Source organism: Pisolithus orientalis (assembly GCF_024613125.1).
Source record: "Pisolithus orientalis strain OTSU chromosome Unknown F5J12scaffold_34, whole genome shotgun sequence".
In the NCBI taxonomy this organism is placed as follows: Eukaryota; Fungi; Basidiomycota; class Agaricomycetes; order Boletales; family Pisolithaceae; genus Pisolithus; species Pisolithus orientalis.
The window spans coordinates 205,902-220,379 of NW_026260815.1; the positions used below are offsets into that span (position 1 = coordinate 205,902).

Genomic DNA, 14,478 nt, shown 5'->3' on the forward strand with positions numbered 1-14,478 from the left:
TAAGGATCTTTCTTTACTTTTTTTGTGGTGGATCATTCTGATCTTGCTGTTGGCTTGTTAGACTCGCATCTTTTTTAATTCTTAAATTTACCTATCCCTCGCCGGCGAGGGCAGCAGTTTCCAACCCTTCTACTTCATCTTTAAGACGTCATCGTCCACATTTCTATCAGCCACAACCTCATTGCTTTCTTTTTTTATACCTTGCTCTGTTCGTGCATGCATTCATCCCATTGCTGATCATTAGTAGAATACAAATACCCACCTCGTCATGCATTTACCATAGTTTTTACGACTTCATGATGCTGTTTACGCTTTTATTCTTTTTCCGAAAGAATACATCTACAGAGTTGCTAATAGTGCTCAATAGCATGTAACTTGGAATCAGGTTATTTGACGAAGCACTGGTCAAGGATGTGGGCTGCAAGGACGCCACCGTGCCAAGTGTCTTGGTAGATGTTCGAGCAAAGGGGTGGTTAGAAAAGAAAAAAAAGCAATCCCTAAAATCCTGTGTGATCCAAGGCAAGGTGTAAGTGCTATGAAGGCGAATGTCTCATGTGACTCAAATGATACTGAATCTAAATGCCAGAAATACAGGTCATGCATCTGTCGTCTCGCTAGTCGTGCGCCACGGCGGCGGAGCAGCTCTTAGTGGGTCAACAGTTCGATGACTCCGGACGTCATTCCCAGTAATCTTACCGCTGAGCGCCAGGCTTGCGTCGTCTCCTTCCACTCTACGATCTATACAATCGTTGAAATAGTCCGCATGGCGTTCATCACTCGTCATCGTCGTTTCTTGTGGTCTCCGTTTCTCCGTTCCCCGTGTTCACCACCAGTGCCACAGATATATACCACACGGCTAATTCCAGCCAGCTTTCCTCAAAGGCACGAAGAGCCACGACAGGGTGATGAGGAAACGGATACCGGCGCCGACAACCAGGGTCCCTGCTGATCCGATCTTATCAAGGATGGCACGTCCCATGAAGGCCCCGATGAAGAGGGAGAGGATGGCCATAGCCTTATGGTCGCGTGCCTGTACTGGCCGGCGGAAGTGGAAGAGTTAGGGTTCAGTCACGAGTTCGCACCATGTTACGGTTAGGACGACTGCGGCGAGGGTGTCAGTTTGCTACCAAAAGAGTAAGGGCGAAGGGCAGACAAGGGACGCAAGAGAGGTGTTCGACGTACTGGTAGTTGCGAATTCGGTATTTGATCTTTTCCCCATGATTCCCTGTAGGCCCTATGCTGGCACTCATAAATCCGATGCACACAAATGAGGGCGTGTTGCTCCATGCCGAGACAGCACGGGAATCTGAAATACTCGGTTGTCCAGACTTCCAAATGGCGATGGCCGCTGCCATGGTGAACATTGTCTGGATGAACGTGCCGAGAGTCACCCATAGACGCGTCCTGCAGCCGATCTTATCGCCAAGCCGGCCGAGAAAAGCACCGAAGATGAAGGAGAGCGTGGAGCAGAGGGCTTGACGGTCTGAGAGGTAGAAAGAGTAGTTGTGTGAACTATTGAAGAAACGTGCTAAGGCAAGGGCGAGCTGATGTACATACGTCAGGAATAGTAAAGGAGATGAAATGGAGTGAACATACCTGGAGGCTATTTCCTGTCTGGAACGCACACCATACGAAGATCGCAGAAAAGGAGACTACATCACTACCGGATATGATGGAATTAGACAACGGCGTAGTGCATGTAGAGCAGGGACATACACGAAACCGGTCATGAAGCAAGAAGCGGTTAAAGGTGCAGTAGCACGTGAACTGTCTACCTCTTGCATCAAAAATTGTCTTAAACTGCTTATCTTGAAAGAGCTAGATCCGTTCTCTGCATCGGACAGGTATGCTGGCCCACTCTGAACAACGCTCGGGGACGGCAGGTCTCCCTTTCCCTTTCCTTGCAGATCGAAAGAATGAGAATCATTTATCGCGGCACTCGCGTCTTCTTCGTGAGACTCTTGGACTAGGTTACTGCTGCCTTCAAGGCCGTGCTCATGTCGCTGGCCTTCCTGGACGGGGTTGAGATACGAAACGGGATGCCTGGTAGAGATAAGAGGTTCAGTCTGGGCTTTGAAGGACTCCGTCCTGCGGTGCAACCATCTTGGAGGACGACATTCTAATCCCTTTTCTTTTTCGATCTCGTGGGTTGAGATAGAAAGTCTGCTCCTCTTTCGACACTGCATAACGCTTTTCTATGCTGCCTTGCGCCTGCAGTCGGCTTTTGCCAACAGTAACCTGTTATTGGTCGGCTTCCAAACTTCAACCACACGAATGATAAGAACAGGACTCCTATTGTGCGCTAACGGATCCAGCTACCTCGGCTGCCAAGGGCGAATGAGGAGGTCCGAAGCATTTGAGCTGGATAGACATCAGGCCGGACGCATAAATTTCATAAACGTGGCGCGGAGATTCAAATGTTATCAGTTAGACAATTATGATCGAGTGAACGATCACCTTGTTTACAAGGTCACTGCACCCTGAAATTCGTCGCGCATTTTTCGGCAACCGTGATCCTCCCAAAAACAAAGTCCGATTCAAATCATGGTGGCAATGAATTGTAGGCATGCAATTATGTAGGATTGTAGGTTTAGCCCGTCCAAGCTCAATGCCAATGCATTGCCGCGCTGTGTACTTGCGAATGAGGATGGGGGGACGCCGCGGAGACAGAGGAGTTGACAGCAGAGCAGTGAGTGGTATATGATCTTTAGACATCGAAATCTCGCATGTAAATTATGCTTTAGGGGGCAACAAAAGCCTACGTCCGATGAATTGCGGCCTCGGTAACTCGACAAGGGCACTGTACAATTCATGCACTGGAGATTTACGCCATCGCACCTGGCAAGGTCGCTCGGAACCATTTGCTTGCAGGGAGACAACTGTGGAGCGACGACGCTTCTCCAACCCAGTCCAAAACCGAAACGTCTCCTGAGCGTGAAATGATCCCCGTCAAGAGACGCCCAAGCATATTCTGCAGATTCCTCATAGAGGAATGGTAAGTGGAGCGTGAACATTCCAAAAAGCAAGTAAATAGCGTCTTCTAGCAGAGCGGTACGACGTCGAGCCTCGATCGGGCGGAAGTCCTCAAGATGTCGTTTCTGTGTTCCTGCTGCCTTCTGGAGCCCTCTGAGCACTACCTCGTCCGTTTTGGGATTCGGCGGTTCGCAGTCCATGTACAGCGACCAGTATCGCAAATAAAACAAGGTCGTCGGAGAAGCCAATAATTCTTGAAGAGTCCAACCAGACGCCACCAGAAAATGATGCTACGTCTAAGAGATGGACAATCGTCAGGGGCCGACTGACCATACGAAGAGAGCATAGATCCAATTCTCTCTTGCAATTCAGCGCCGCTATCTTTATCAATAGTCAGTGTCGCTCCACTCCAACAAGAAACTGCACCTGAGCACGAGAATGCAGCTCTGCAACACCGTCTGGACGCGGTAAGTCATTGATACTTGTATCTTTGATGTCGCATAGCAACAATTCTCCACTTTTCGAAATGTGAGGCAACGTACCTTCGAGATCCTGTCCAAAGTGCGTGCCAGGTGGCAACGAGAGTAGCTCTTTGCGTTGAGAATCACGGTCAAAACGTGATATCTGCGCATCCCGGATACATAGGACTCCAGTCTGCGTGTGCAGCAATCGTAGTGGAATGATTCTCACAGTTTCGTTGACAATCTTCCTGATTATTTGTTTGACATCAAACAAATATGAACTTGAAGTCATTGCTATTACCCCCTAAGGAGTGAACTGGCGTACCATTTTCTATATCAATACACGTCGCGAGAAACTCCTGAGTTGGTGCAGGGTGTTCTGGAGAACAGAGTGCCAACACATTATTTGCAAGTGTAACAGCGTCATCCAGTTCCATCATCACACTCAGTTTCTGATAAGACACTCCACAAGAGCGACTAGAGACGTGCATTGAACAAAAAGTGCTGGGGGCGGAAGCACATTCCAATGCTGCTAGTCGGAGAAATAAGCTCTTTCCCAAGTCAACCGGACCCACAATGCTGATTCCACTCTCAGTGTCACTGCACTATCGAGGACGGCATCCGTGGGCAATAAAGTGGTCGTCCCTTCAAACTTTGGGGAAACCTGTTGAATAGACCCATCTGGCGACTAAGGCATCCAGTCAGTTGAGTGAGAGTTAGAACGAAAGTGAGACTGACCTGGACTTCAGTGATTGCCGGTTCACTCTCATGTACCGTGTGTTCAGCTCTTATTTAGGGGAAAGACTTGCGTTGCAGAAGGGTTGGCACTCATATCTTGACCGATGCAAACGTCCTAGGTAGCGTCAACCAATGTGCCCATTGAACGTCGAATGAAATGGATTGGGGGATGGGGTTGGGACTCTGCACAGGACGCTCCCGAACGAGACATGTCGTCGTACACGTGCTCCCAGCTCGGAACGCCGAAGTGACTTCAGCACATCCCTCTCGCTGGTGAGGGCAGCAGTTTCTACTGTAACCCTCAACAGGTCGTCTACATTTCTATTACCTATGACCTCAATACTTTCTTTCTTACCCTGCTCTCTTGTTCATGCAAGCATTCAACCAAAAGCAATCTATTGAACTGGATCCCTGTAAGACCTAAACCATGGCCGTAATTGCTATGAAGGCGAATGTCATATGCATATATGTAGCTCTAATGATACTATATCTAAATGCCAGAAACCCGGGATATCCGTCTTTCGTCTCGCTGGTCGTATGCTAGGCAGCAAGAGCAGCCTCTAAACAGGTCAACGACCTCTCCCTGATTATCTTACCGCTCAGCGCCAGGCTTGCGTCATCTCTTTCCACTGCTACAAGCTATACAATCGCCGAAAATAATTCGCGTTGCGTTCGTCACCGGTCGTCTCTGGTGGTTTCCATTTCCTCGTTCCTCGCATTCATCTTCAAAGAGCACGGATATATACCGCGCGACTAGTTCTTGGGAGTTTTCTTAGGTGGGCACGAACAACCACGACAAGGTGATGAGGAAACGGATACCGGCGCCGACACCGAGGGTACCAGCTGATCCGATTTTGTCAAGGATGGCACGTCCCGCTGAATCCTCCGATGAACAGGAAGAGGATGGCCATGAACCTTGTGGTCACGTGCTTTTACTAGCCGGCGGAAGTGGAAGAGTTGGGGTTCGGTCATGAGTTCGCACCATGTTGTGGTTAGGACGACTGTGGAGAGGGTGTCAGTATGTCACGGGGAATGGAGAGACAAGGGACCGAAGGGAAGTATTCGACGTACCAGTAGTTGTAAATTGGGTGTTTAGTCTCTTTCCCATGATCCCCTGTAAACCCATGCTAGCACTCATAAACCCGATGCACACGAACGAGAGCGCGTTGCTCCATGCCGGGTCAGCACGAGTATCCGAAAGACTCGGTTGTCCAGACTTCCAGATGGCGATGGCCGCTGCCATGGTGAACATTGTCTGGATGAACGTGCCGAAGGTGACCCATAGACGCGTCTTGCAGCCGATCTTATCACCAAGTCGGCCGATGAAAGCGCCGAAGATGAAGGAGAACACAGAGCAGAGGGCTTGTTGATCTGCGAGGTGGAAAGAAAGGTCGTGTGTACCGTTGAAGAGACGTGCTAAGGCGAGTGCAAGCTGATATCCGCCACATACGTCAGGCGTAGTACAGGGCGGTGAAATGAAGTAAGCGTACCTGGACACTGTTTCCTGTCTGGAACGCACACCATACGAAGATCGCGGAAAAGCAGACCGCATCACTAGCGGATATAACGGATTTAAACAGTATCACAGTGGAAATGAAGCAGGGACGTACATGAAGCCGGTCATGAAGCAATAGGCGGTTAAAGGTGCAGAGGCGCGTGAACCGTCAATTTCCTGCATCAAAAATTGCCTTAAGCTGTTCATCCTGGGAGAGTAGGATCCTTTCTCTGCGTCGGATGAGTCCCTTGGCCGGCTCTGAGCGACAGCGGGTGAGGGCAGCTCGTCTTTTTCCTTGGTTTGAGGGGCGGAAGACATGTCGGAGTGAGGATCGGAAGAATGAGGAATATTTGTGGGGACGCTGCTTCCGCGGGCGTCTTGTTCGTGAGGCTGCTGGGCTGGGCTGCTGCTGCCTTGGCCGATATCGCGTTGCTGGTCCTCCTGGACGGGATTGAGATACGAGACGGGACGTGATCTGGTAGAGATGAGAGATTCAGACTGGGCTTTGAAGGACTCCGTCCTGCGGTGCAACCACCCCCAGGCCTTCTTTGAGGATGTCATTTTCCTTTTTTTCTTTTTTCTTTTTCTTATTGGACCTGGTGGGTTGGGACAGAAAGTCTGAACGTCCTCTCTAACACCGCACGACGCTTTTTCTATGTTTTACGGTGGACTTACGACACCACTCGCAGCCGAGAGTTGCGACACTGACCCTGATATCTTTATAAGTTGGTTGCAGTCGCCGCTAATAGATACTGTCATTACTTATCACTCGCCCTGACAGAGAGACGACGTGGAAGTAAATGTTCAAACTCTGAGCATCGAGTCGAGTTTCCGACGATCAATCTGATCTTACTATGACAAGTGCTGCAATGATGTCATGCCTGCAATTCAAGCAGGCAAACCACGGTTCTCATATTTCCGCTCAAACAACGCAAGGTGTTAAGACCGCGGCACAGTCAGCTTCACATTAATCATTAATCAAGACTCGCCAGCCGATGGGCTGATTTTTTGTTCGGGTCCCTGGAGTATGGTAAAAGGATTAGCTTGGCGGCGACCGGCTTTGTTTGGTTCCCAGGCTGTTGCCAAACAAACGCCAAGATGGGTCGCTTGCTTGTCTCAGGAGATCTGCTAGTTACATATCCAACACAAACTTTGATGCAAGATTGGTCTTTCAACCACAGAACGGGCGGCGTAAGCCATGCGGATAACTCGGATTCTGATAGTGACGATGCAGACCGTGGCCGTTGCGGTGTCTCGAGTCTACTTCGCGACATCGACCTATCATCGCGTCAAGAGACCGTGGACTACAAACCAAACCCTTGGAGTATCGCCAAGATCAACGCACGTTCGTATGGTCTTCCGTCGGCAAAGGAGACGGCACAGATGCCTTCTAAGGCTAATACGACCCCTACGATGGGACCGATCGAAACTGCTTTTAAGAGACAGGCTGACAGAGCGCAGAACACGAAGATCTCTCGTGAAGGGAAACGCGCTTCGGGAGAGAACGTGACAAAGGTATGTAACCCGTCTTATGGGCGAGCTGTCAAAGGTAATGCAAAGTACGCGAACGGCGATTCTCAATGAAGACACGCGCGAACACCGTAACTGATCAAACGACGGCGACCGCCCCCTCTCAGTTTAATCCACCTGAGAGGGCAGTCAACAGACCGAAATCTCGATGTCGTGCGTTTCCAATGCCGCCTGATCAATCAGACTCTACCTATCCAGAGCCTAATGCGCATATATCCCCTTCTGACGACCTAATGCACCAAACGAGACAAAGGGCGCCGATGGTAGCCAGAACCGCCGGCCGTACAAGTCACGCGCACGGGATCGCGATGCCTCCTATCAACTTCCCTCCACCTCCTGAATCATCACCTGGTGCTCCAAGCTTGCCAAACGAATCGGCTAGCAGGCTGTGCCAGTCCAATATTCTTCCTCCCCAAACGAGAGTTAATAATATTCCCATACGAAAGGGATCCGAAACCTATGCATGCCCTGACCCCGCGAAGCCTGCACGACCTTGCGTACCTTCTATTTCCGAAAAGAAAGTGTTAACGCGCGTACATTATCCCTCGTCGCATGGGCACTATCCAGGCACACGTTCCTCTCCTGGCGTACCCCATGTCAGAGCATCGGATGATCAGGATCGCAGGTTACCTGGCACAGATCCCTCTTGTCGACCTTACGCACTATACAGCTCGCCCGTACGCCCTGTCAGATATCCAGGTAATGAGGATACACACGCATCGCTTGTTTGGCCTGCACTTCTATCCCTCAGCAGAAACGACACTCCCTCCTGTCCAGTTATTATCCGTTTACAGAACTGACTCGCCACCAACCTATGGTGCAGAAACCCGAATCCACGAAGAGGTCCCGCTGCTACATGTTGACAGCGAGTCGACGTACCTGGTATCGGATGCGCAAGGACACGCGGGAAGACCTGTGGCGAATCCGCGGCACGCATTAATTTCCCATTGCCCTACAAAAAGAAGTGCCTCTCCCATTCCAGGACCGTCTACGCCAGCCAAGAAAGCTAGGATTCGGACTTCCTTGCCTTCGCCTCCCTCGCCGCCCCCCAAGCCCCGCCCACCTCCATACTCGGCATCTTCACCCACATTCGCACGTGCGTACAAATTTGGCACCGAAGATAACGATCCTGATGCATCCTGGTCTACTTTTTCCGCGGCGAAATTGGGCAAGAGGACTGCGGCACTCGGTTCTGGGGCGAACAAAGCTCGAAATGGTCCTAGTGGTGGGATCAAAAAATCCGGCACATTCAAGCTGCCTGGTGTGGGACTTGGCCGGCGGGCCAAGTTAGGCAAAGCGTACTGATGCTCCATTTTTACCGCCGCAGCACGAGCAGAAGAGGCGTGTGATCACCTATCTTCCACCGCCGCCGCAGATGTCGAAAGCGGAGGCCGGAGGTCCATCAGATAAGGAGACGGAGCGTCGGCGCGCCAAGCGTGGGTTACATACATCCACAAGAGGAAGGAAGGAATCGATAATCGAGTGCCATGTTCTATCAGATTCGGAAGCCAAAATTGGCACGTCCGTGACTGCGGCCAAGCATCAAGAGTTGGACGACAACAACCTCGGCACGGCTGTACCGCCCACAGACTCGGACTGATGTAACCCTTGTTGGTGAAGAGCACGATCTGTACGAGTCATCGCCACCTGCGACTGTACCGTTCGACATAGATGATGTATTCGTGCGGTACCCGCATGTGCGGGCGGATTTGAAAAAGGTATGTGCGTTCCTCCTATACGATATGATCTCTCCATGCCCGCGTGATGTCTATGCTATTCATCATGAGGTGAGGATTGATTGTACGCTCTTCCACATCTATCAGTAGCAGCGGCGCCTTTCGAGGCAATTTTGGGACATCCTCAAGTTCGGGAAGTTTGGGGTGGTCTGGGAAGGCTGATGTGGATGATTTGTCCCTTCGTCACTCCGTTTCCCCGCAGGTATTAGTATGTACGTACTTTCGTGTCTTTTGCTATGCCTAGCTAGAGCTTCTCCTCTGAGGATTAGTACGCGAGTATTGCTCCGACTTATAATACTGATGCATTCACTCGAACTGTCGGAGACTGGGAGTCCTGGATGAGGAGAAACAGCGACACCACCATCCTTACCCGCTCCTTCTCCGTCATTCTTAGTTCAGCTCGTTTTCTCACCTTTGTTCCCTTCCCGACTCGCCAGCCCCCTTTCCATTACGTGACAGAAAGGGATGACACTCCACCATTCCAGTCGTACCAAACTGCGAGGCGTCGAAGCACTCGGATGAAATACTCGCCGGTGACGATATCGCTATCATATTACATCTTATCTCGCCCATCTCGCTAGGGAGGTGCACGCGCTGACGAGCCTACTGATGGACGCGAGACAGGGATGCGACCCGGATGTATTTTATCATCGCACGAGGGTAAAAGGTTAAGGGTATCCGCGAGTGTGAGGATATGGTGGAGCAAAAAGATTTGCCGGGATCGAGTGCGAGGCGGAGGACTCATCAATGGATGCGCTGGAGAATCGTCTGGGATTGGATGATTGTAAATCTGCCAATACATCCGAGGTCACCACGTCTTCCTTACACACGTTTTTTCCAACCCTTACCCTATAGTATGCGCGACAGCGGTACTCGGAGGAACGTGTAGATCATATATTAGGTGCCGCAAGGAAGTCTACGATTGGCATCGTCCTTTTCCCCTCCAATCTCCAAGACAAACCGTGCTTGCGGGCTTGCCAGCGATGAATGTCGGTGCGTACCAGCAGTCAGAAAGGCTGAGGCGGCGTTATATTGACAGTTCGCTGGTTTGGTTATTTCAGATACGAAACGGATCGAAATTATTCAGGGTGGTGTCTGGAGAATTTGTATCTGTGGACTGGAACTACGCCGAGCTATTTGGGATCACCTCCGGTATCTGACTCCACGCCCTTACGTTACTTGTGTCAAGTTCTCCCTAGAGCAGTGGATTCCGCGTCTACAGCACCCACAATGGCGATATCCTATTCGATTCAGGTCAAAACAGTTCAACCAGTCCAGACCCGTCTGCTCCGTTGGCCTGATGGCCGGCAGCTGTTCGTCGCGGGAACAGACAAAATCACCTGTTTCGACTTTTCCAAGTCGTTGTCTTCAGAATGGTCAATCCATGAAAACAAACGTGGGTTATCTATAGCATCCAATGGCAGATTCATTGCATGTGCCACAGGCTCATCAGCTTCACTATGGGATTGTGTGTCCCACAAGCAGACCGGTAGTATTGTTGGACGCATTGCAGGAGTCGGATGCATTACTCTCTCTCCAAGTAGGGGGTATCTTGCATGTGGAACCAGCAAGAATATTACAATTCACGATCTCAGAGGTGTCCTTCCACCTAAGTATTTTGATCGCGGTATAAGTGTACATCTACTAGTATTCACGAAGCTCACATCGCTAACGATCATCACGCTATTCTCGTGCCCTGCGTAACCCTCTAATCCGTCTGAAACTATGAAAGATAAGATTCGTAATCATAGATACGGGACGGCCCGATGAACACCAGAATGCTGCTCTCAGAGGGGATTGCGAACGCTTCGAGTCCTAGTCACGATGTGCTAGCAAACCGCGCTCTTATACGAGTATGCTTTACTGGAGCCTGTGATAGAGGACATCAAGGACGTGAGTCTGCCTTCTCACTCCCCTATGTGCACATTTACTCACTCACACCTCAAGTCGCTCCAAGTTTAGCCATCGCCTATCGGCCATATTTCGATGGAAAGTGCTCTACTCGGTCAGGGCGATCGAGAGCGTGCCCCACGCACATTCGATCTTGCCTTTCATGCTTCCGAGCCACACGACATCAGATTTCTCTACCGAAGGTGCGCAGGTGTTTCCTGTCATTCGCGGGACTCTCGGAAACTGACCCCTTGTTGCCATTCATGTCGGCCCTGGCTGCCTTTGTAACGGTCCTGGGTGGATGCGCATCTTCGAGGCCCATTCCTCGTTCAAAGAGTTGGTTTCGTCCATGACGAGAGAAGTGGACAATGAGCGAATCCTACGAGTGGTTGAAAGTTTTTTTTTTTTTTGATATGTCATGTTCTCGCACATTTAACGGGGCCCAAATGAGCTGTCATTCCAGGATGTTAAATTCAGGTCCAAATACGTATCGGACCATGCCCATTGGTGATCAAGTCTGCACGATTCCTACTCTAGCGGGACATATGCAGACTTGGGCACGATTGAGCATGGCCAGATATGTGTTGTATCGACGAGTCCACGAGCTTCATCCTTAATGAATCTCTCACATCTATGTACAAATGGTATGCGAATTCCGCAGCCACGCTCGTATTCCTTGCTGATGTTGCGCGCTCATCCAAGCTCGGTGACCTTATGGGTAGTTTACGGGTGACACGGCCATGGACTTTGCAAGAGCTTCTCTCACCAAAGGTCCTCTTTTCTATGACCTCGCATGGCAATCGTACTTCGGCGGTTCCGTACCAAACAACAAGGAATCTCCGGGGATTATACAGGAGCTAGCAGACGCTATCGAGACTCCCCGCGGAACTATCATCAAATTCTCTCTAGACGATCTTGGTGTGCGCGAGAAACTTCATCTCGCCTCGACGCGCAATGTGACGGTCGAGGAAGACGTCTCGTACTCTCTCATCGGCATATTCAAGTCTGATGTCAAGCCCCACTACGGTGAAGGAGCCGACGCTCTCGGACATCTCCTGGAGGAAATCGTGGCTCGCTCCAGCGAAATCACTGTGTGCATGGCCAAGGAAGTTGTCGTCTTGCAACAGTTGTCTGCCGGATTCCGTTTCCGTTTACAGCCAAACTCATTACAACCCTCCATCACTCGAAGGGGAAGAAATGGAAACGTGCGTCACGGAATTGCGTAGTAAGCTACCCCAACAAGAAGCCCCGAATATCTACAATCAAATCAACTTTCTTCCACCCGCTCGCTTCGCGGCCTGCCGTCTGCACCTTCTATGCATTGCCAGAGGAAATGAGACGCTATACCGTGCCACGTATCGGGGCTTGGAACAGTGGAATTCGCGACTGCAGATGGTCTCCCGCTGCGCCAGCCTCAGAAATGCGTCTTCGTGCATCCGTGAATTCGTCATATCCGAAGTCCGAGTAGTGGGGTTGCCTGTGGAAATGACTTAGAGTCTGATACCAACTCCTGGCTCGGATTCAGATCAGATCGTAACGCTGAATCGGATGGGGTCGTGCCGCCTTCACCATTACACGCTATCTTTCGTGAGTCACGTTTGACGACTATACGTGGGCATTACAAATGATTACTCACCTCGGACAGCCCTTCAACGCATTGCTTCCGAACGAATGTACAAGAGGGCCGCTGCAGAGAACGGGATTGTCGTCTTGGGACTCGGAACCGACATTACCTCCAAGAACATTCGAGTGAAACTGTTGGAAATCCTTTGATGTGCGTATGTGGGATTTTGGGCTCAACCATCGGTTGCTAATGGTCTGCCTTTCTTCCTTTATCGGAGGCTTTTTTTCTGTTCGTATTTTTCGTGCTGTCTTCGTTGGCTTACTTGTTACTCAAAGACGTAGAGGGAGCCTCAAGATTTGTTCATAGTCATGTGCAATGGACGACGCAGGCTTGTCGACGAGGTGACGAATCATGCAAGAGGCTGGTAGTAGCACACAGGCTTTCACCCTCGTCATAACTTCCCATTCCACTACCATTTGCACTGTACCGCTACATGCTGGCCTAATAACTTGGGCTTCGTTACTTGTACTAATTACTATCTACCAGATCTTCAAACCAGGAGGTTTTCTGACTTCCGTCAATTCCCGTGAAACGTTTTCGATCCATTGTAAACGTTGCTCTGGCTTAGATTACAAGCCGCTGCGGTGTACTTAGTATCGCCCTGTTTGCCAGCAACGTCATTATACGTCTGGTGTTGGCTGCGGGTTGCCTGTCCTCTTTCTGCTCGAATATTGGCATCATCTACAGTTGGAGAGAAAGCCAACTGGAGGTCAAAACAGGAATTCAGTGGAATATATTTTGAAGAGGAAGGGAAAAACTCACTGCAAACCTCAAGGGGAAGCGGTAGTGACTTCCAGGATACTCTGAAGACTCTTAAGAGATAAGATGTACTAAGATTTCCAGGGACGAACGGAACTACTCGAAATGTCGTTCGTGGAATGTTCAAATACATATCGACCTTCATCAATCATCTTCTGGTGAGATTGCTCCGCTGTTACCGCACCCACTGCAAGCTTCCAGCGCAGTAATATCATTCCAGCATAGGCATAACATGGATCTCGACGAGTTGATATCAGACATTTCAAACAGACCTCGTTCTAGCACAAATCAATCAAAATCGCATCCTATTCACCTATCAAAAATGGCACGTCATATACAGTGCATATACCAGAGGACTAATAGCATTACCTAACGCAATAAAGACTCACGAGAAATACCGAGAAAAGATATATAGCAACTCCGGTAAAGGAACGTAGCCCCAACGCTCGCGCGAACGAAGCACGCTCCAGCTGAAGCCGCCGCCTAATAGAAAGGTCGCTCTGGAACCCGCGGTAGACTCCTGCATGTAGATACAAATGAAAAACGAAGTTCCCCGGAACATGCAGGAGGACAATAGTGCGAGTCCATTTGGATGAGTTGAAAAGAAAAAAATGAACTGCGTCGCGTTTCCCTATTTGTGCTGATGGAATGGTTTAGGGCAGGCTATTCCGCGCTCCCAGGCCAATCGACGTTACAATGGAGGTGTCGTTCATAGGGTACATGATATCAAGGAGTGGAACGGCGGTATGGTTGAGAAGTAGTAAACTTCTGATGGGCGCTGACTGGTGGCTACTAACTGACTGACGGGATACCATTTTCAGGTTGGTTTACAGGCTCCTTCCCGTCCGCGACCTTTCCCCTACATATGTCGGACCAAACGCGTGGGCCTTGTACATAGGTCTTTCAAGGAATTCGGTTCCTGTCAGCTCAATGACTGCTTCAACCTTCTTACCGACAGAACGGTGACTTACCCTTACCGAGGTCCTACTGTAAATCCACGTGCACGAAGAGACTATGAGTCGCTACCTATTCACCCAAGCCTAATCAAGAGTGATTGCACCTCGAATTCATGGGCATCGTGGTCCCTTTTAGTCTTAGCGAGTCGAGACTCCAAAAGGTATGGCACACACGAGTCTCTGCAAAACTTGGCTTATTCTGTTGCTCGGTAGACACATGCCATATCGACTCATAGAGACAACTGCTTCGATCACTTATCAGAATCAGAAATGCAGTACCGCGATAAGTTCAACTGAGACAATATTGCGCGCCTTC

General features: G+C 50.1%; 5 protein-coding genes across 5 annotated transcripts; 2 read left to right on the forward strand and 3 right to left on the reverse strand.

The window, feature by feature from the left end:
• Positions 1–381: 381 nt before the first annotated feature.
• Positions 382–1,775, reverse strand: F5J12DRAFT_851833 (uncharacterized protein; the record flags this gene model as incomplete). The annotated part of the gene is made up of 5 exons (XM_051746554.1): positions 382–1,035; positions 1,183–1,234; positions 1,266–1,544; positions 1,597–1,660; positions 1,717–1,775. Coding segments are annotated over 5 exons (633 nt in total), but the record flags the coding sequence as incomplete, so codon positions are not given.
• A 538-nt stretch (positions 1,776–2,313) lies between these two features.
• On the reverse strand, positions 2,314–3,266 carry F5J12DRAFT_340310 (uncharacterized protein). Its single transcript, XM_051738968.1, has 2 exons — positions 2,458–3,266; positions 2,314–2,361 (listed from the first exon to the last, which is right to left on the reverse strand). Exon 1 carries the CDS (start codon positions 3,171–3,173, stop codon positions 2,538–2,540), a length of 636 nt encoding a protein of 211 aa, XP_051596892.1. The 5' UTR covers positions 3,174–3,266; the 3' UTR covers positions 2,314–2,361; positions 2,458–2,537.
• Positions 3,267–4,428: 1,162 nt separating this feature from the next.
• Positions 4,429–6,319, reverse strand: F5J12DRAFT_851856 (uncharacterized protein). Its single transcript, XM_051746555.1, has 4 exons — positions 5,783–6,319; positions 5,663–5,726; positions 5,244–5,604; positions 4,429–5,173 (listed from the first exon to the last, which is right to left on the reverse strand). Exons 1-4 carry the CDS (start codon positions 6,226–6,228, stop codon positions 4,926–4,928), a joined length of 1,119 nt encoding a protein of 372 aa, XP_051596893.1. The 5' UTR covers positions 6,229–6,319; the 3' UTR covers positions 4,429–4,925.
• A 503-nt stretch (positions 6,320–6,822) lies between these two features.
• F5J12DRAFT_895905 (uncharacterized protein) lies at positions 6,823–8,797 on the forward strand (the record flags this gene model as incomplete). Its single annotated transcript, XM_051747887.1, has 5 exons — positions 6,823–7,182; positions 7,254–7,896; positions 7,949–8,460; positions 8,525–8,633; positions 8,697–8,797. 5 exons carry the CDS (start codon positions 6,823–6,825, stop codon positions 8,795–8,797), a joined length of 1,725 nt encoding a protein of 574 aa, XP_051596894.1.
• A 2,616-nt stretch (positions 8,798–11,413) lies between these two features.
• F5J12DRAFT_914831 (uncharacterized protein) lies at positions 11,414–11,916 on the forward strand (the record flags this gene model as incomplete). The annotated part of the gene is made up of 2 exons (XM_051749133.1): positions 11,414–11,467; positions 11,526–11,916. A coding segment is annotated over exon 2 (351 nt), but the record flags the coding sequence as incomplete, so codon positions are not given.
• Positions 11,917–14,478: the final 2,562 nt, after the last annotated feature.

Excerpts from the sequence above, each read along its gene's own strand:
- F5J12DRAFT_340310 (XM_051738968.1), bottom strand. The coding sequence starts at position 3,173 with ATGGACTGCGAACCGCCGAATCCCAAAACGGACGAGGTAGTGCTCAGA.
- F5J12DRAFT_851856 (XM_051746555.1), bottom strand. The coding sequence starts at position 6,228 with ATGACATCCTCAAAGAAGGCCTGGGGGTGGTTGCACCGCAGGACGGAG. Across the intron at positions 5,727-5,782 it reads TGCTTCATGACCGGCTTCAT|TGATGCGGTCTGCTTTTCCG; the intron begins GTACGTCCCTGC and ends TATATCCGCTAG. Across the intron at positions 5,174-5,243 it reads CACCCAATTTACAACTACTG|TCGTCCTAACCACAACATGG; the intron begins GTACGTCGAATA and ends CCCTCTCCACAG.